At 31.2% G+C, this 21,879-nt stretch overlaps 1 protein-coding gene across 1 annotated transcript; it reads right to left on the reverse strand.

The window, feature by feature from the left end:
• Positions 1-95: 95 nt before the first annotated feature.
• LOC127721209 (uncharacterized) lies at positions 96-15,988 on the reverse strand. Its single transcript, XM_052227892.1, has 3 exons — positions 15,770-15,988; positions 5,971-6,168; positions 96-3,314 (listed from the first exon to the last, which is right to left on the reverse strand). Exons 2-3 carry the CDS (start codon positions 6,152-6,154, stop codon positions 1,141-1,143), a joined length of 2,358 nt encoding a protein of 785 aa, XP_052083852.1. The 5' UTR covers positions 6,155-6,168; positions 15,770-15,988; the 3' UTR covers positions 96-1,140.
• Positions 15,989-21,879: the final 5,891 nt, after the last annotated feature.

Consider the following 21,879-nt stretch of genomic DNA (forward strand, 5'->3'; position numbering starts at 1 on the left):
ATTATATGAACACAAAATAAATCGCCAGAATTTACCGTCCGAAATTCAGTATTTGAAACAAAAATATAAAGATTTAAGTTCAAGAGAATAAGAAATCATGTTTTTCCATTTTATGTCGTAAAGTTACCAGATACAATACAACTGTTTCATTACATTGATTTATATTCTCATTTGTTTTTAAATGATTCGTTCATTCACTCCTTCAATGTAATTGATGATGAATGCCTTATATTCCTGTTCCGTAAAATTTAAAGAGGCATTAGCTACGAGATATAGAAAAAAAAATAGATATGATTTTGTTTTTTCCAATCATTAATGAAAGTGAAATAGTGAAATACTAAGTCGCTTTTAGCAGTAAGTTTGGTTAAATTTTGTCAAAATAAGCTATAAAACAGCGCTGATGAATTATTCACTCGCAAGCGAATAATTCGACCTGATTAAATCCGTATTCATGTCGCCTTCAATTTAACCTCTTAGCTGGATATGGGTTACGCATGTATTCACCTATTAAAAGGAAAATAATGCCAACATTGAAAGTAAAACAAGGATGAACCATTTGGTTGACTGATTGGATCCACAAAAAATCATTCTTATACAGGTAAAAACGGTGATTAGCATACTTTTTATCATACAATATGAAATCAAACAGACCTTGAAAAATCCAATTACACGTGGTCGCAATCTATTTATATTTATGTTAAATATGTTTGTACCGGGTTTTACGACCATCAGCAGTTATCGGAGGTTGTATCGATGGTCAATTAGATGACGTTTACACAAAAAATACACACGAAATGAATGCTGATAAATTTATCAAGTCCATGTATTGTTAATAACTTTTTAGTAATTTTGATATGCGTATTAGTATGTTATAAATCAAATATGAGAATTTGAGTCAAATCGGTAATCCTGAATTTGACAGCCAATGCTCCTTTAATGTATAGATAATTATTGTAATGAAAAAAAATGAAACATGAAAATACATTCTTGCAATTTCTAAAAAAGCTTTATGAATGTTCAATTAGTTTTGTTGACAATGTTTTCTAAACAAAAAAAAAGTGACTGTTTTGAATCGTCGGCTGAATTTGCGTACGATTTTTTTTTCTAAAACACTGACCACAGATATAGTAATCGAAAATGTTATCCATTGACATGGTTATTGATGTCTACTTTCAATTTTACAATTTTACAAACTTTTTTATGAATCTTCCAATTGTCACTTTTGCATTGTGCTGAACAATATGTCGCTATTTGACACATGCTACATGTCTGTAGTTTTACGTATGTAAACACAAAACAATTGAAGCAGAAATTGATTTTAGGCGGCTTTCTTGCAAACCATGTATTGTACAAAAGCACCAACGCGTGCAACTTTGCAGCATTGAACTGGTACTGTGTCTGTTTCAAATCACCTGTAAGTGGTCTGGTACTCAATCTCGAAGTCATTTGTTCCAAAGACTTTGTCATAAAAAGCCATGACGTCGTCAAATAAAGTAACATTACAGGTGCCACTGAACAGAAATTAAAGGCAATCAAGTTACAACCTACATCAATATGTCTGACATTCGTGGTTTTTGTCACCAATGTTGATAAAGTTGTTTGAGTGTCATAAGCTTCTGTGACCTTCCCGAGCTTCATTTTTATTAAATATTTGAGGAAGAAAAAGAAAGTATTGCAGTCACAAACAGCCCTGTAATGCCAGCGATTAAAGATGTTTGCTCTTTCGTTTCCCTTTAAACTAATGCCAAAATATCTGAACATTTCATATTTCAAAGCATGCGGGGTGATTTTAAGTTCAGACGGTAAGAAACAAATGCACGTCACCACGTCTGAAATTGAAGTATTTAACATATTTTCCACTGTCATTGCTATATCTTTTATTGTAAATCTACAAAAACACAATGATGGTATAATCTTGATATGTTCCTCATCCAATTGGTCTAAACACCATTCACAGTCTTTATACAACTGAATAGCGTACAGTACGGATATAAACTTTAGACGGCCTAATAAACCAGCTTGCATAAAAAATGTAAAAGATCCAAATAAAAGAAAATCACGAACCTGTGGATTTGGATGTTGGATAGCCATTGCTGAAATATTACTAGCCAAACACGTTAAGATATGAGGTATCATTAAGGTAAGAACACTTCTTGTTTCTTCTTCTGTGTGTTCAGTAACCGTTCTGACTTCTTTGATATGTTCAAGTGTATCCCACAGATACTTAATGAAAATATCAGTGTTTCCATTGGATTGATAATAATAATGCTGAAGAATGTTGTGATTAAAAACTTTAAACAAGGATGCGAAACTAGATAGATAATTTTGTTTTAAGGTTTTTTCGTATACGTCCTTACTGTGTGACTGAAGCCGTTTAGACCGTTCAAGAGATTCCCTAGATTGCAAATAGTTGCATATATCATTAGATTTTACGCGGAGAAAACAATTAAATCCCATGTTTAAAACGTGCTCTATTTCGTTTGCTGCTTTTAATCTCCGATTGTTATTCAGTTTTCCATCAAATAAGTTGTCTCCTGGAATAAAGTAGTTTGGGCAATTCCCACATTTTAACCACTTTAACATCTGTTTGAGGCACAGTTTGACACAATAAAAAAGATTTCTTTTTTCCCATACATTTCTGTCATTTTGTTCCATAGCATAAAATAAACAAGTCTTCCAATGGTATGAAGTGAACTCGTTTAATTTGATTACGTCTCGGTTAATCATTTTAAGAACAATGTAACATTTGTATTGAACATCTGTTAGACTAAACATTAGTTTCCGTTCTTGAAGAGAAAAAGATATTCTCCATTCTAAGTCTTTTTCTGGTGAGCAAGGGTGACCTTTTTTGATAACAAAGAACCCAAATGATTTCATCTCTTGAATCGTATCTTCTGTAGGCCATCCGTAACATCTACGTCGGGTAAGCCATTCCGTTGCGATCGTCGGCCATGCTGTGCAACGATAAGATCTAACCAAATCCATTTTCATATTTTCAATGGTTAAAGCAGGCTTATTCTTTCTTCTTGAAAATATACCGTCACGGTATTGTGTCGGCAAATCGAATAAAAGTATTCGCCCATTTTTATCAAGTATGACAATATCTTTTCTTACAAACTGTTGTAAGTACGGCCAATTCATAACTGTTTGTCGTGTGCCTTCTATAACAAGCTGTAGCTTGACGTATCCAACTGGTGTATCTTCTTCAGTAATAACCAATAAAGAAGCCTGGTATTGACTGCTATCTTTTGATATGTCCTCGATGACAGGGAATTTTTCATCACATTCAATATAATCTGCGTCTTGTTCATGACCTGTAAATTTCAAGTATTGTGTTAATACATAAAAAAGTTAAATAACAAAAATACTGAACTCCGAGGAAAATCCAAAACGGAAAGTCCCTAATCAAATGGCAAAATCAAAAGCACAAACACATCAAACTCATGGATAAACAACTGTCATATTCCTGACTTGGTACAGACATTTTCTTATGTAGAAATTGGTAGATTGAACCTGGTTTTATAGCGCTAAACTTTTCTCTTGTATGACAGTCGCATCAAATTCCATTATATCGACAACGATGCGTGAATAAAACAAACAGACATAATAGGTAAACATGTAAAATAGGGGTATGGCAGTCAACACATGAGTATCGTTCCTGGTATGCCAAGTAACCGACTTCCTTAACTGTCAATAAACGATGTCTGCAGACAAAGCATGATTTGCATACCTAGCAGATTGCCTTATTTGAAACCTGGGTTATGTGTTTCTAGCTTCAGTGTTGTTTTTGTCATATTTTATATATGTCTTTCAGATAAAGAGCACAAGTTCAACTTTTAGTATTAAGCAGTATTTTGATGAGACAAATGCATACTTATATCGGTCTAATGGAATTCTTTTTTTCGATGTCAATATACGTTTTGAGTTTAATAAAAACATATAGTAACTGTAGCAAGCTTAGTAATTACAACTGATTCATCATAAAACCATATTATTTAAAAGCTAGTGAGTGCAAAAAGTGCAGCAAAATATGTTAATCCCCCATATCACCCTAGATTATTCTTGGTTTTTGATTTGGTTCATATTGTTCAGTCTTAAATTGTATATGTTATGTTTTGAATACTGTTTATGTCTTTAAATCGTTGTTCGTGTTTTTGCCATGAAATTGTTAGTTTTCTCCGATTGATGAATTTGCAAAGCTATTTGGTGTTTACCGCCTCTCTTAATTACTATTAAATAAAAAAAAACAATCTATATTTTTTTCCTCGTTTTGCTCTCTGTTATTTTTGTGGTTTAACTGAAGTCATCAGAGGCCGTTATGTGTTATTCATTTTTTTATTTTATTTCAAACAGCACACAAGTAAGAAGAAACAATATATTACTTTCTGTCTATTTTTTTTTTATTTTTTATTTTTAAATAAAGGGATAAAATTTGAGGGAATGCCAGCCACTCTAAGAGGGAGCGAGAACAGATGTTTCGACAGAATAAAGGTATCAAGCATTGTATGCATTACCCGCCTTGCGAAAAAGCTCACAAAAAGGTGAAATACACAAAATGATGTATATTGTATATACAGTACCAGTTATTCATCTAACGCATCATTTTACTCATCAGACACAAAGAGTATTTATATCGTGTCATATAATGCTTTACTTTACCGAAAGCTAGCTTAAAATTCTTGTCCGGTTCTTTTGAAAGCATGAAAAGCATGCGGTACTATACATAACATCGGTTTTTGTACTATATAGAAGTATCTTTGCGCAATGACCTACTATACCAACAAAACTTAATAACAACAAATATATTTCAGTAACGATTCAAATACAAACTACCTTATCGATATATCAATAAAATGGAAACGATCTACTTATATTCTTTATCATTAGTATGTAAAACCACATAGAAAGGGTTTTTCCTAAATGTACCGATTTAAAAATCAGTAAAACTTTAATGACGTAATGAGTTAGGTTTTAAAAAAGGATAATTCATTAAACTTGAAATCGCAAGTTGAATCATTTATTTTATCTTTCACCTTTTTAAAATTATCTGTTTATAGGGTTCAACTCCCTCAGGCAATGGTGACCTTAGATGGATGTGGGTATTTTTGGGTAAATTTTTGTTATAAAGCTCTTCAACTGTTCCGGTTTTACACGTCTAATGGACTATCAGTCGCGGAGGGTATCGTCAGCTAAGACGTCAGTACTTCGGTACGACATGATTATTACAAGTCTTTCTAAAATTATCCGTTTATAAATTTTTTAACTATAAAGGCATCCTTGGTGTCAAAAATTCGGCAGTGAGCATTCCTGACGAATCGCTTTTATGCATATGCATTCAGTTAAAATGCTTAAAGCTGACCTTTTGAAAAGTCGAGATTCTCAAATACGTTGGAACGTTAGAGGCAATAAGTCGCAAAAAGGACATAAACAAGATAGCTAAATTCAAGTACAGTCAATTTGTCTGAACCTTATGATGCGTTTCTTAATAATTTCTTAAAATATGATTGTTTGATTTATCATATATATGATTGATTTATTTACACTGATTTTAGATCGATATTTTGTATGTGTATATACCGAAAATATGAATTGTTTACAGACAATATAGTATCGAAATTTGTGATTAATTTATATTGTGAAATATAATTATGTTATTGTATGCACGAAGTTGTCTTTGGTTCAAGATTTACGAAGTCCTTGTTTATGTTTTTTTATTGTATGATATATATGTTTGTCTCTGAGCCTTTCTGGTGAAAGTGACACCAAACACAGTAAAACAGCTACAATCGACATTGAAAATCGTGTTATTGTTGTGGTGAAGTGTCTACTGTAATCTGTTTTTGTGCTTTGCAATAGAGAACAATAATACACACACTATTGCTTCTTTCTAGTTAGACAAGTGTGTGTATTAAGTTGCACTGTGAAATTAAAAAATAAGGTAGCATTCTCTTACAATAACATAAGTGTTACCTGGTGTAATTGAGCCTTCACAAGCACTTCCAAATAAATACATGCTATTTTGGTTTTGGAAAGTCATAAAAATCTCTTGCATTATGTGTGCTCGTTGACAAGACTTCCGAAATTCGTCATTCGCTCCAATGATATCAAGGACGTCAAATAGCCATCTGCTATCATTTTCTTCTTTTGAAACCATTCTTCTTATTTAATCTAAAAGATAAAGATAATTTTGTCTTTCTAAATAGTAAACCAAATCATTCTTTCGATATGATATTAAATAGCATGACGGCTAAAAAATCATATGATCCTATATTTCGAGGAGTAAATAAACAGATAAATTAAAATTAAATTATAATTTCCGATAAATGTAGAAAAGGAGAGAGGCGAAAGACACCAAAAGGACATTCAAACTCCTTAAATAAACTGACAACGCCATGCCTAAAAAAGAAAACACAACATAGAAAAATAAAGACTTAGCAACACGAACCTCCAAAAAAAAACTGGGGTCAAATTTCTTTTCTTCTCATATAAATATGAATGTACACATGGTTGAAATTAGATGAATTATTGACATGCCTTGCATCCCGATGGTAAATCATTAGAAGAAGAAGAATTATCGAACAACTTAGGGTTAAACAATCTGACTTTTATGTTAAAGATAATTCACGAACGAACGTGTAATTACTACAGAGTTTATTAGCTTGGTCAGATTAATGGGACGTAAAAAGATGAGTTTTTTTTATGAAAAAGACTTTAGAAACTATCAGCTAATCCTTTTGAATTATATTCCATACGTCATGGCTATTTTCCCCAAATAAACTGATTCTATTTATCACGCTATAAAAGACAAGTGTAGGCATTACGATACGAGAGTTGGCTACCAAGACCATACATTAGGCTCCCTGTATAAATCTTTTTTTTTCAACGTCAGAAACCTCTGTTTCAAAGTATTTTTGAAACATGTTTTGATTTGTTTGGATCAGGTTTAACCATTAATTTCTGTAATTATAATTGAAATCTGTAAGTGAAATTAAAGGGGAACATCAGAAACGAGGACATTATTATGTAAAAAAAATAGCGAATGTAATCGAGAGACATTTCATTGTTTGATACTTTTATGTGTCTGATGTTAGGTGCTTAACGAATTACACGTTGATTTAAGTAAGGTTATTTTGCCAAATGATTGATGAGGATACTTCATGTATACGTATTTTCAGATTGACATAAAAAATGACCCTTTCATTATGGGAGAGTAGACACATCCTGCTTCACTCGTAGAAACCGCCATGAAGCACATGGTTACTTGATAATAACGATCGTCTTAGATTAGGTCATACGGCTGACTATTCAAAAGTATCTGATTCTAAATAATTGATGTTTATGGCGTTTATAAACAAAAAGGATGTTAGTATATTTTCTAGTGTTGGAGGCTGCCCCTTGGAGTAAAAACGTATTGGTTAACTAGTTGACATTGATTGTAAAAAAATAAAAGTGGAGATCAAATGGTTATAAAGCTTGACTATCAAATACAAAGAGTGTTAAAATACTAAACAAAGATATTTAAAATGATATATCTTCCTTTTAAGAAGTTGACAGTCATTTGAATAGAAATGAAAAATACATTTCAACAATTTTCAATAACAATTGTGTACTTTAATCTATTGGACGTGTAACCAAATATTTGATTGTTCAACTTTACTACTACTTTAAGTTCAAATTTGAAATTGTAATAGAGGGGTTTCTGTACCAAATAAAAAATAATATAGTAATAAGTTTATCATGATTGAGACATCTTCGCAATTTTTTGTTCTTCCCTCAGCGGAATTCAAACCCTTGCTTCTGTGACATCGTGGAAACACCGCCTTCACCGTGTTCAGTGCCCTAGATGACTCAACCACCTAGGCTACATTTATAATATAGCTTTCGGTGGTTGATTTTAATGCCTTTTCTCGTCGGATTTATCTAGGGTTGTAACACATTACATGATGCATAGTGGCAAGTAGATATATATATATATATATATATATATATATATTTGTTCAGTCTGGGTGACCAAGTCGTCTAGAGCGCTGGACACAGTACATGTGTTGTTGTTTCGATATCTCAATAGCATGAGTTCGAATCCCGGCGAGGGAAGAACAAAACTTTGCTTTTGCAAATTTGCAGATTAAATATTGTTGTGCTGATATTTAGAATAGTTATGTATATATATATATATATATATATCAAATGCGTTTTGTTAAAATTAACTTTTTCACTATTTTGGTCTTTTGGAAAATGTTGTTTGTGCTGTATTTAGACCCCTCTACGAAGAAATTTCATTTGCTTGATGCACACGTATACAAATAGCGGTTTTTATTTAACGTAATCATAGGTTTGAACGTTTTTTTCAATTTAGACTCCTTTATATTTTTTCGTTTGGGCTTGTATTATATTGCCTTCGGGTTTATATGATCCGTTCATCCTATTTCGACTCTTTCAAAATTCAAGAGTCTATCCTAAATTGAGGTAAATTATATGGCCTTCCAAATACCGTTTCGATTCCTAACATCACTGGAGAGACATTGATTGTCGAAATCCGGATATGGTGTGCACAATTTTGCACCTCATGTTTGCGGTATACCATCTTTTTCGCTAGTTTATTGTTTTCTGTTTGGTAATAAATTAATTACAAACAACATTTTCCAAAAGACCAAAAAAGTGAAAAAGTATATTTTAACAAAACGCATTTGACTAGCAGGTCGAACAACGGATGTTCTTAAACCCTGCTGACTGCCATTGGCGATTGCCAAAATAAACGGATCACTAGATGTAACAAAATGGATCTTAACTATTAATTTAATATCAAAATGAAAACAATAAACTTGCGGAAAAGATGGTATACATATATATATATATATATATATATATATATATATATATATATATACGCATCCTCTGTGGTAATCAGTTCATGTCAAACAGTTTTATTCATTGAGGATGTATGTCTACGCTGTCTCTGTTTTAATAACTTAACTTTCGTCCCCTGTGAAATTTCAAAATTAAACTAGCTCAAATCGCACATTACTTATCATTTTGGATGCAGTCTCTGTTGTAAATACTCAGCCTGCATCAAGTTTCAAAATCTAGAATTATACTAACATGGTTTGGTTCTTAATGTGGACCACTTTCAGGGTTGTTTTAGTAATACCAGAATACATTAATAAGATTCATTTAACATCATACTGATATCTGTTATCCAAAATATTTATTGAGACTTGTATTTACTGTCTGAATCGTGACTGATTCAGAACTTTTAAAGAAAAAGTAAAAAGACAAATAACTACCAAAAGCAATATATGTAGTTTGATATGTAGACTTACTTATGATGCGCTTTTGTTTCCTGTTATAACGTAGTCATGTATACAATATTTTAAATCTCTAACCATTATTTTCATTTGATGAAAAATGAAATAAATACCTTCCTCACTATTTCTGTGTTCCGTTGGCTGACTCATTCGGAAATTCTGTCTCTTGTCGAAATTAAATTACGATTCTGACAGGAGTTACACTTCTATATATCACACAATATTTTAACGATGTCAAATTCCATATTTGGCATTTTGAAATATCATTTTTAATTCCTAAGGTGCAATTTGAAACACTAAACATAAACAGGTCTTGCATGAACAAATTTTAAGTTTATTCCTTAGTATATCAAATGTATTTATATTATTATAAATGAATACCCTGCATGCAAGGTTTCATCTCGTAAGTGTGTACTTAAGTAATTTATAATAGCTTTAAATATAGGCATGATTGTATTTCCACGTCTCCTTATCAATGGTTGATTTCATAATAAAGCATATTTAACGTTTGAGGTTTTTAGTTCTTAAAATTTGTTTAAAAAATTATCTTGTCTTTGATATTAATTAGTCAATAAAAATATGTCTTAACTTTCAAGTTTTTTAAATCATTCATAATTAATTTTTATTGACTTCGAGGTTGAAATTTTATGTTCGATATATTTTGCAAATAGAGAATCGGAAACAGAAACAATTTAAACATGTCAAACATACTGTAGATTCATTATAATTGTTTGGACAGCAATGTTCGTGTATGTCGTCGGTAGACTTCAACCACAAAGTGTAATGTTCAACGAATTACAAATTTTCTCTAGACTTGAATGTAGACTTTGGCAAAACCACGAAATTTGGTACCAAACAGATAAAAATAAATCCAGAGTACATGTATACGTTTGATAAATTATCGAAAACGAATATGTTTATTCTTTTTTTATTTGAAAGAGATTTTTTTTTACAAATCTGATATATTTTCCATCCCGTACATCTAACACGTAATATAAACGGATCTTGCAATTGTTTTTGAAATTTGTGCAATTTGATTGAATCAAGTTTTCAACCCCTGTATATGCTGAGATCCCTGTGAATGTAAGATGATTTTTTTAATATTAATTGAAATTTTTAAATGAAATTATAGGGCAAATAGCGTAACGGGACATCGTGATGTAATAGAAATATAGCGAGTGTTATCAGAAGACATTCACATGATTTGCACTACCAAAATTGTCATTTTAATTTAATTGATTGTTACACTTTTGTATGAGATGAATGAATTTCACGTTGAATTGAATAACATTATTTTACCACATGATGGATAAGGATAGTATTATAAGTTTTCTACGTTCATATCCGTAGATATGGATATTTTAACACCCTGAAGTATCCAAGTACAACCTGAGGCGAAGCCGAAGGGTGTACAGGGTACTGAAGGGTGTTAAAATATCCATATCTACGGATATGAACGTAGATAACGAATTTATCCCCGGTCTTAGTCCAAATCTGTCGATTTTTAGAGAAATTCGACCACAAAGTGTAACGTGAAAGCAACGTTTTTTTTCAATTTCTAAAAATCTTTTATTGAAATTTAGGAATTTGACATAATTTGACATATCTTTTACGGGGTGTAGGGTACTACTTTTGGTAGAACCCTACAGGTAGTCAAATATAAGACGTTTTTAATACGGAGACAGAGAAACTGGAGTGGGTCGAATTTGGACGCTCAATGTTGTGATAGTTACATCATAGACGTTGTGACGTCAACGTGGGTCATTTGCATAGCTAGGTCAGTAGTCCCATTCATAGACAATGTGGCAGCCAAGTGATGCATTTACTAAAATGAGTGCAAATGATCGACAAAATAAGATAACATTGTTAGTGGATTACATATTTAATTACAGACATCATGAATAATCTACAGAAATCTATATTTCACGAGGAACAACCATGGAACTAAGAAACGCGCGTGACGTCCCCCGGAGTAATGGATAGCAACGTCCGGGTATATGGGTTAGCAACACCCAGGGGCTATGGGTTTTGTAACGACGTGCGTTATCCAATCAAAATCCTAGAAATATACTAAGCCGGGGATAACATACTTAAAGATTGACAAAGAAAAAGGTAACGACACTTTCATTAAATCTAAGAAAGCACAGATTGTTTAAGGAAGATTTTTCATATTGCTGTCCCTATACAATCATATTGAAAGACTCCATGGGATTGAGGTTTTTGTGTTTAATTGATGGATGCAAAACTGGATGAACGATATTGCCAATACGTAGATGACATATTATTCCGTCAATAAACTCAATGCAGTGTGGTCTTGTTCAAAATGTGGTAATGTAAGACAATAAAATCTCTAGCATACTGAATCTCAAATGAATTACCAATAGAAACGGATTTGTAGCCTTTGATCATGACAAGACCCTATATACATGTAGCTGTCGAAACACTGGATATATAACTTAAAGAATAGGAACCCCAACAAACATTTTGGATGATATCAGTTGCTCTGGAAGGATAAGCATACCCTGCTCAACTTGTTGCAACCGTCATTTTGCTCATGGGAAATACAAATTTCGGTGATGATTCCACAATTAATAAGAACAAAATTACTCTTGGGTCAATGAATTACTCTTTGGTCAATACTTTTACATAAGACCAAATATAAAACAGTTAGGCTGGACTCATCAGATCGACACAAAGTACAAACCACCAACACAAGTTCTACAGATTAATTTTGTAAGGTTTGAAGGACTTTCCCACTTTTCGAATTGAACTTGGATTTCTCTGTATTTTAGTTATTACTTTTTTTGGAAACGCGAACCCCTTTTATATAAATCACAAATCGCAGCACACAAAACTATTTGACTTTGAAAATCTCTTGTTTAATATCGAAAAAAGTTTCAAATTATTTCATATCTATATTCACATACATTTAAAGGTCATTCATTCTCCGAAGTGTTTCTGTAGATATCAATTTAAAAACTTAGTTAAGATGATAGTATAACGGAATATATTATTAAATGGCATTTATTGAAAAAATAACAAAACAGTTATAAAGCTTGACTATCAAATACAAAGACTTTTCTTGACTATCAAATACAAAGACTTTTCAAATACTAAACAAAGATATTTAAAATCAGATATCATCGTTATAACTATTTGACAAGAGTCATAAAAGGATAGAATTTGAACTATGCATTTCAACAATTTTCAATAGTATCAATTAAATGTATAAATAATCCATTGAAGTTGTAATCAAATGTTTTATGATCCAACCCTACAAAATCCAAAAGGAATATCAGTTTATTTTTTAATAAAATATAGATATGATATATTTATAAGTGCATCACGATGAAAACATTGAAAACGCGTAGTATTAAAAAGCATTTCGAGCGTTTTGTAAGTTTAATACAATAATAAAGGAGCCTTTTGATAATTTATTATTGTTTTCATGATTATATAACAATAGTTGATACAAAGTAACATAAGTGTTAGTTGTTAAACCTAGTCGCGTAATGTTAAAAAGTATGTCAACTGATTGAAATAAAAAATATATATTCTAAAACATAGTTCTTGTATTTTGTACCTAATTACAGTATGACGTCATAAGTCTGCTTTCATGGTTAAACATACACATTAAAAATTTTCAAAGTCGTTTTACGCTTCAATTGTTTGGGAATTTTTGAGGAATTTTTATAATGTCCAAAAAATCACAAATGCCAGTGTCAAGGGGATGGCGCGAATGTGTGTGTAGGCAGGAGTCTATTTTCAGTTTTTATATTGAAATTTGATCTTAAAATAGGGATAATTATGTTATTTTTCTCTTAAATATAAATTGTATATCAAGTTACCCGTTCTCAGAGTTAGGTAGAACATGAAACATTACTTGCTGACGTATAACAAGATAATGAATTCCAAAATATAAACTGATAAATGGAAAGAAAGTTAACCTTCCTTTTTGTTACACCGTCATCCAATGCATATAAAGACAAAAAGACTTAAATGCTTTATGTTACCGTAACTTGAAATCTACGTCCAATTAAATATAAAGTCTAATTTTGAGACAGTGTACACACCATAAATGTAGACACTGTAGCTATGTCAATTTTGGATTGTCATTTTCCTTGTTTCTGTTCTATCTAGACAGTTTCAGAACATAAGCTTTTTTTAATTAAAATACGAGAGAGTGTAACAATTTGTTTAATTTTTTTTTGTTTTTTTTTTGTTTTATTTTATTTGTTTGCTTGTTTGTTTATTTGTTTCTGTATGTGTTTTTTTTTTTGTCTGCAATTTATGTACTGGGAAAGGAGGACTGTACTTAACCGTTTGCACTTTTGAACATCAAATGCACACCTTGAATATTTTGCATTGACCATTTGATAAATTTGAATTAAATCTGTGTATCAAAGCTGAATATGTCTTTGTAATTCATCAGGCTAGGTTTACATTAGATGATTACTGATATGCTTTTTAGATCCTTAGCATTCCATTCTTGACCTGTAATAGGAAAATAGGGAGATGTGGTATGATTGCCAATTAGACAACTATCCACTCAAATGAAGTGGATGTACGAAATTATAGGCAACCATACGGCATACAATAATGAGAAAATGATCGAAGTTTTCTTTTGGTTGTTATTGGTTTAGTTTATTCAGAAAATATGTTTTGAGCAACACTTTTGAAAAAAAACCGACAGTCCAAAATTGAAAGACATCAATATATCGGTTAGTGGATGTCCTATAACAAAAGATTGAATAGATGCTTGACGATTTGTCAATGCTTATTACTCTCGGCAATTCATTTACCTTTTGCAATGTTTACGGTAAATACGGTATTGTGCGGAAATTTAAGAATCCTACAAATGTCTGTTCATTTCAAATTACACTTTGATTATTTTTCTGTACAAAAATGACGGAATCGTTTTACTCAACATATATTAAATCAATAAATTTAGATGTTGCGTTATACTCGGTAACTAATTAATTGTAGATTTAAATGTCTTCTTCCGTGGCAAAAAATACGTCAAACAAGGGCAACTTAAGGGTACTTTAAAGAAAATGACATTGATAAAGACTCCTTTTGACAACATATATATCAATTATAAAGAAGAAAGTTTAAAACATCACGATGAAAGCAGATGTAAAGAACAAACGATGCATATGTTTTTCTGTCATTTATTAAAGCAGGTTAACTAAGCACATTGCAAGTAATTGCCAAATGAAATGCTTAAAAACAACACAAAAGCATTACATAAATAATGTACTCTTTTTATCAACTTCTGATAATTTATCTACATAACTTGCAATGTTATGAAATTTCCTAAATGTTCATTGCGTTTTTCTTAATTTATAATGTAATCAGTTATCAGAAATTACATTTAATCTAAAACCAAAACATATATCTTTGTGAATTTCTTAACAAAGATAAACAAAACAATTGAAATTAGGGTCGTTTCTACTATTTATGATAATATAAGATCTCAGATTTGCAGTTTTGTTATCGATTACATTTTTTAATGAAAATACGAATCTTTACGACCAAAATGTATCCATGAAGAATTGCCAAATTCATCTTTTGGCAATTTTTCATTAGTGAGTTTGAATCTTGGTTTCTCATTATTTTTCGAACGCCTCGATGGTGTCGTGGTAGCGTTTTCGCCTCAAATTCGGAAGGTCGTGTGTTCGACTACCGGTCAGATAAAACCAAAGACTTTAAAATTAGTATGTCCCTGCTAATTACGCGGTATTTATGGTAAGAGCAAAGTCTTGTCGGCTCAGATTCCGTAATAATATGTGCGGGTAAGGTGGCATATCTTCCTGTGGACTGTTGTTACATTGTAAACAAGCATGCAAGTTAAAAATCCAGCTCAGAGTGTTGGCCTAGTACAAAGCAGGGTTTATATCTATATACTTTTGAACTGTTCTCGTGCTTAATATGCAGATCAGTTTGCCGCTGGATGTAAGCAGTCATCTATCATCATCATCATCTTATTGTTTCTTAAATTAAAAACGCTGAATGTTAAACAAGTTTATAATATATTCTTGGCAGTAAAAAAAACGTTCAGTATTAGCTGATGATACTCTTGGGAGCTCATAGTTCAACAGCAGTGGTATCGAACAAATGCAGATACATTCTGTTGATATTGGAAATTACCCTTTAATCAAATCGTGCGTTCGAAATGCTTTCTCAATTTGATTGCAATTGATTCAGTCAATTTTTCAGGTGACATTGTTTATAAAAACGAAAGTTGACAAACTAGACGTAATATCTGAGAGCAAGTTCTTATAAGAAAGTGTTTTAGTTGGAAAGGATGTTAACGTATGGTATACATACAAGTAAGTGTATAACATATTAGACGTATCAATATTAAACTATTTCAACAATCGTGGTGATTCTTTTACAAAGTCTACACAAACGTATGTTAACTTGACATCCCACAGTAAGTTAATCTTAATGAAGTACTGTACCTTCTTGGGTCTTTTTCTGTTAACTAACTGACTATTCCTGCGTTTGTCTTTTTCTGAGGAATCCCCAATGCATCAATTTGTCACACATGATACAACTTGATGGTACACTTTTTAATAAATTGAGCTACCTGTATTAGTTATATCAATAAGTGCATCAACGAAACACGAAGAGTATAAACATGTTCATGTTATTCATCATAAGTCCAAGCCTTTATTCAAATCGTGTTATAAAATTAGTGCGCATTTAAATAACTTTATATTTTCAATCGTAATAAATACGGGCCAGTAATTATGCTCAAAAGAATGTTTGACAGGTATTTAATTTAATTTTGATAATATGAATAGCTTTATTTTGAAAACAGTTGTATCACGTTACAAGGTAGCAAATATAAAATCAGGTTGGGGATTTAAAAACATAAATAGGTACAAGTGATGCAGATTATTGAGTTCCGAAATATTTATTTTGATAAAGTAAGAGGTATGATAAAAGCAAATATGTCGCCAACAAATATAATAGAACATAAATGCCTTTGACAATTTGTTTAAACAATGAGCAGGTTAATAAAATATGAACACTTTAGTTCACAGATATTTTTGACCTCAAATGGTAGTTTTAACATGATTTTGTACAAAATATACATAAACAATAGCTTTACACACAAAACATACCATCTTTGTAGGAAAAGGCTTTAGTGTTGACTTTGGCTTATATTTAACTACTTAGGACAACATGTATAATTAGGAAATGATAATTTGACAGACTTGACGTTCATGCAAACTTGGTGCATACATGTAAAATAGGAAAAACAAATATCATGAAATATCATAAGAGCAATAGAAAAGTAATTCTTAAGTTTAATAAATCAGACAGTGCCTTTACAAAATAAAAGAAAAAAAGAAACAATAACATTATAGAAAGGTAAGTAGGTTATTCTGTACATATGTAGGACACAATTACGAGAATAAATACAAACTAATGCATTACAGACTTCTGCTTTAATATTACGACTTTTTAGATTAAGAATTGAATAGTAAAACAGTGATTTTCTACATAAGAAAATGCCTGTACCAAGTCAGGAATATGACATATTTTTTGTCCATTCGTTTGATGTGTTTGAACTTTTGATTTTGCCATTTGATAAATTACTTTCATTTTAAATATTCCTTGGGGGTTGGTATTTTTGTTATTTTACTTTTTTGTTATTATTCTTCTTTTACAATTCATGGGGTTGTCAGTTTATTTTCGACTTATGAGTTTAAATGTCCCGTTGGTATATTTCCCATCTCTTGTATTATACATATTCGGAACATGCCATCAAACATGCCAACCATAGAAATCAATCAGCACAATCCAACATGCTTAATAATATACGTGTACCGATTCACTGGAATTTCCAAATGATTTTCTGTAGTAATAGTTGTGTCTATTCATAGCAATATATACATGTGGCAAAACGATACATGGAAACTTAATTTGGTTGAATACACGCAAGTTATTGCTATGTAGTAAGAGATGTATTGTAGAGAACTGCATAATGTTTTGGATGATTTTATCGCTTTAAATGAAAAGAGTTATCTTACTTGAATATGTATATTTGGATTGCGAGGCCGTTATTTGCCATTCGTTTGATGTGTTTCATCATTTTATTTCTGCGTTTTGAATTTTTCGTGAAGTTTGGTATTTTTGTAATTTTACTTTTTTTTTATATTGACACGTTGTACAGCCCTTGGATGGTGTAAACTTCCCAAAAAAACGTGTATGGTGTAATGGTGTATGGCATATGGTGCAATGGTAGAAGGTTATGGTGCTATGGTGTATGGTGTTATGGGAATGGTGTAATGGTGTAACGTGCGATCGGGAATGGTGTGAATGAATGGTGTACGACATTTAAAGCTATGCAAAATATTGACAAGAATTTTGTAGTCGCACGCTTTCTTTGAAATTAAATTGCATTATGGTGTAATGTGTAAGGTGTATGGTGCAAAGGTGTAACGTGTATGATGTAATGGCACAGGGTGTATGGTGTAATGGTGTATGGTGAATGGTGTAATGGTGTATGGTGTTAGTGGGAAGTTTACACCATCCAAGGACTGTAATTACATAATCAACAAAACATTACAACATGTATGTATATGTCGTATCAGAAAGTTATACACTCAGGACACATATTTCATTGATGAATTCACCATCATTATTTTCTTTTTTCTTCATCTTTGTTTTTAACTTACTTGGTGGAATATATATGAAAATCACACAAATCGTGTCGTTAAAAGAGTTAAAAATAATGTTGCTGCGTCATTCGAAAAAAAGTTAAATTATGTACATCATCATTTAAGTGACAATCCATGTGGTTTTCATGCTGATGGAGGTACCAGGGTCAAAATGAGCTTTCGGAATTTTATGAAGTATACATAGATTTAAAACACTTTGACGAGTCATTTTGATAGATTTTGCAACAGAAAACCAGAATAATGGTCAGTTTATTTTAGTTTAGATTTTGATAATTTTTATGTCCATTGATTATTGTTATCTCTTTTTGGGGGGAAACTTGAGTGTCTTATTTTTCAATAAAACAACATGTAACTGTAATGTAAAAACATAATGTAGCTTTAAATACTGAATATTTTTCTTTCTTTAGTAAGAAAACCTAAATGAGTGCTAAGAAAATGAATATTGATATATTTAATAAATCACCCAGTGGCTGTGTATTCTTTGGTATGTTTTCTTATGCTCATCTTTTATCTAATAAACATTTCATACATGAATCTTGACAAAGCAATTAAATCAACATCTGTAAATTCAGAGTAAGATGAAACACCAAAACAGTGATATCGATTTTATTACGACAAGTAATCGTAAGTGGTGTATACAATTTCAACAACACATTCATCTTTTTATGAAGTTCCAAGACATACATACAAAATTAGACACGAAGTAAAGATCTGAGTGTATTTGCAGTTACTGATAGCTAGTTCAAAGCCAATAATCATTTATAAACAGATCATACATCTAAGATTTCAAAACCAATCAGCACACATCTAACATCCAATGGGTTAAATGTAAACAACATTAACAGTCAGAGAAAAAATTACATTGTGTAATGACAGGATACAGGTATTTAAATATTGTAGAGCCATTCATGTGCATATGTATATAAAAATTGTATTTAGCTTGATTTAAATCTACCGATAACATAATATATATAAATACCAGTAAAGATGTTCATCGTTTACCGTTAATGTAGATTGACCTTCAGCTGAATGAGTTTGATGGCTGATCAGTGGACGCTCTATCAAATCATTGACAATCATAACGTTTTTTTTTTCGATTGAGTAGTTGTTCAGTCTATGGTCAACCTGTTAATCTGTTGTTACTTACCCTTACAAAACAATTTGAAGAAAAAGGGTACATCATAGTCCTGGATTGAGTGTTACACAAATATGTGAACTATACTAAATTTACAGAAAGAAGATATCCATCCCAAAATTAACTTTAACTCTAAACAAGTGTTTCCATGTTTAGGGTCAGACTTTTCTCATGTAAAAAGTTCAAAATTTCAATTAAAGACGTACCAGTTGTAGGAGAAATGTTATTTCTATTAACCATGTTCACAGTACATTCATTAACTTATTGCGAATAATGCAAGTGGATAGCTATCGCATTAATACAAACTCGAATTTTGAAATCTCACATATGTATATGTATGCAAGAAATTTATACTGAAATCGCAATAACCCATTCTTCAAAAATCAAATAGTAAATGCATGCATTTATTTTTAAGTTTACAGTATCTGAAATGTGATAAAAAAAAAACAACCGAATGGGGAGGGATACATGGTTAGGTTGTAGGTTGTTTGCATACTTTCACAAGAGACAAAAATCACATCGATTATACTCCATTCACATGATTAACATTGTTCGATATATTTATGATGTTATTTGATAAGAAGGAAAATGATATCTTTACTTCAATCTAACTACGTTAACAAGTGAATGGGTTGAAAAGCTATTATTAATACAATGGACCTTATAGCCGTTAAATACTTTTTTAATCTAATTTCAAAGATTATCATGCTAACAAACTTAAAGTGACATATCATATAACAAGGAGATGTTGTTATGATACGTGATGATGACAATAGTAGACTCGTTACACCCGATGTAAATTTTTATTAACCTAAAGTTGTTATCATTTATGAGAGTTGAAATAAGGCGGAAAAGTTAAAAGATAAAATATTTAGCATTACATAAAAACACATTTTCAGTTGCATTTGAATACTGCATTTGCATATTGTTTCGACACGTAAGGTCGCAGTCATAGTCTTTTTTTTATGTGCCTTGATAAATGCTTATACTTCTATATTTGTCTAACATTAAGTACAGTCTTTTAGTTACAATTTATGGAATACTAAATATTCAGATATCATTTCATAAAAAACGTTTTATTGGTAATGGTAGATCTTAAATATGGAATACAAAATTATATGCATTGTCTTAAATTTCAAGCTGGTTATACAAAAAAAACCCTGGTGTTTTGTTCCATTGACCGTTCTTAAATAGATCGATCATCTTGGTTCTTGTGTTATTCATGTTTTTTTTTTCTCATTTTCAATTTCAATGTGCCTGTTCATCAGAATTTTTCGTTTACAAATATCAATATGAACAAAACAATATAAAGCATTAATTACAGAGGAAATAAAGCAAAATCATATGTATTTCGTTCAACGCAGTTATCCTTCAACATTCGTTTGATGTGTTTAAGCTTTTGATTTTGCCATTTGATTAGAGACTTTCTGTTTTGAAATTTCCTCTGAGTTCAATATTTTTGTGATTTTACTTTTTGTTTAGTGAGATATTTTCAATCTATATAAATGCCACAATTTTTGTGTATAATGATAGCTTTTATCCTTATGCGGAATATATCTATCGGTCTGCAAAAACACATTTAGAAAAACATGTCATTTGCAGTGAATATTAGGTTTGTTGCATAATATTACGAAGTATTAAGTAAGTGTTAGCAAGAGTTGTCGTTCTTTGTTGTCATATTCAGGTTTGTTTATTAGCAAATATTAGACGAGTGAGGTTAAAGAAATCTTATAGCATTTCATCTAAACTTGTTTGCAGCCTATCTTGAGTAAAAATATCTAGTTGAAGAAAATAAATCAAAGTCTACCCATTTCCTAACAAGTCATTACGTATTCGTCTATGTGTAATATTAAAACGTTTCTGTAGATTGCGTTCGATTTAAATCCTCCTGTTTATACTGTTCAACATCATGATCCGTCATGATCTATAGAACTTTACAATGATCTAATAGTCTTTTGATGTTGTCTTTAAACGAAAGCAAATAAGATCACATCACAAGGACACGTGTAATATTGTATGCAGATTTTTTTTATGTTCTTTGTAATTTAGAAAGCAACTCTTTACTCATGTTATTGCTTTTTATTTATTTAATCTAAAATTAGGATTTCACAAAATTCTAGCTCTTCTTAGGCGTAGACATGATTTGAATAATCATGTTAGAAATAGAAAATGTTTAAAATATAAATAATGATTTCTGGAAAGCATTTCAGTTCGGTAGGATAATTCCTTCGTTAGATAAGACTTTATTTCATTTTAAGTAGGTTATGTACGATGTAGCTGGTAAGGATATTGTTGAATTGATATTCCATATATAACAAGGTTCCTATAGCTCGTCGTATTGTATATTGAATCAGTTTAGTTTTTAACAAAATATTCTATGTTACCGATATGAGCTCGGCAATAAAAACCATAATTTGAAATTTTGCATAGACTTCACCATGGCGTTGTCAGTTTATTTCCGATATATGAGTTTGACTGTCCCTCTGGAATCTTTCGTCCTTCTTCAATAATACACTTATGGGATTGATCTAACGATAAAATCTTTATTTTTTTATTGGAGGGGGGGGGGGGGGGGGGTTAAACACCGTGTCATTGACATGTTTGCTATATATTACATATACTAAATCTAATGCGAGATGGTTGGAAAACAACCAGACCAAAAAAAGGATCTATATCTAAATATTCACAAACGATCATTTGTAAATGTTCTATATGAAATATTGTGCATTGTTGCATATCACTA

This window comes from Mytilus californianus, unplaced genomic scaffold, assembly GCF_021869535.1.
Source record: "Mytilus californianus isolate M0D057914Y unplaced genomic scaffold, xbMytCali1.0.p SCAF_12, whole genome shotgun sequence".
Lineage (NCBI taxonomy): Eukaryota > Metazoa > Mollusca > Bivalvia > Mytilida > Mytilidae > Mytilus > Mytilus californianus.

Bases quoted from the DNA above. Each gene is read 5' to 3' on its own strand.
- LOC127721209 (XM_052227892.1), bottom strand. From the start codon at position 6,154: ATGGTTTCAAAAGAAGAAAATGATAGCAGATGGCTATTTGACGTCCTT. The intron at 3,315-5,970 runs GTAACACTTATG...TGAAATTTACAG, and splicing joins TGAAGGCTCAATTACACCAG to GTCATGAACAAGACGCAGAT.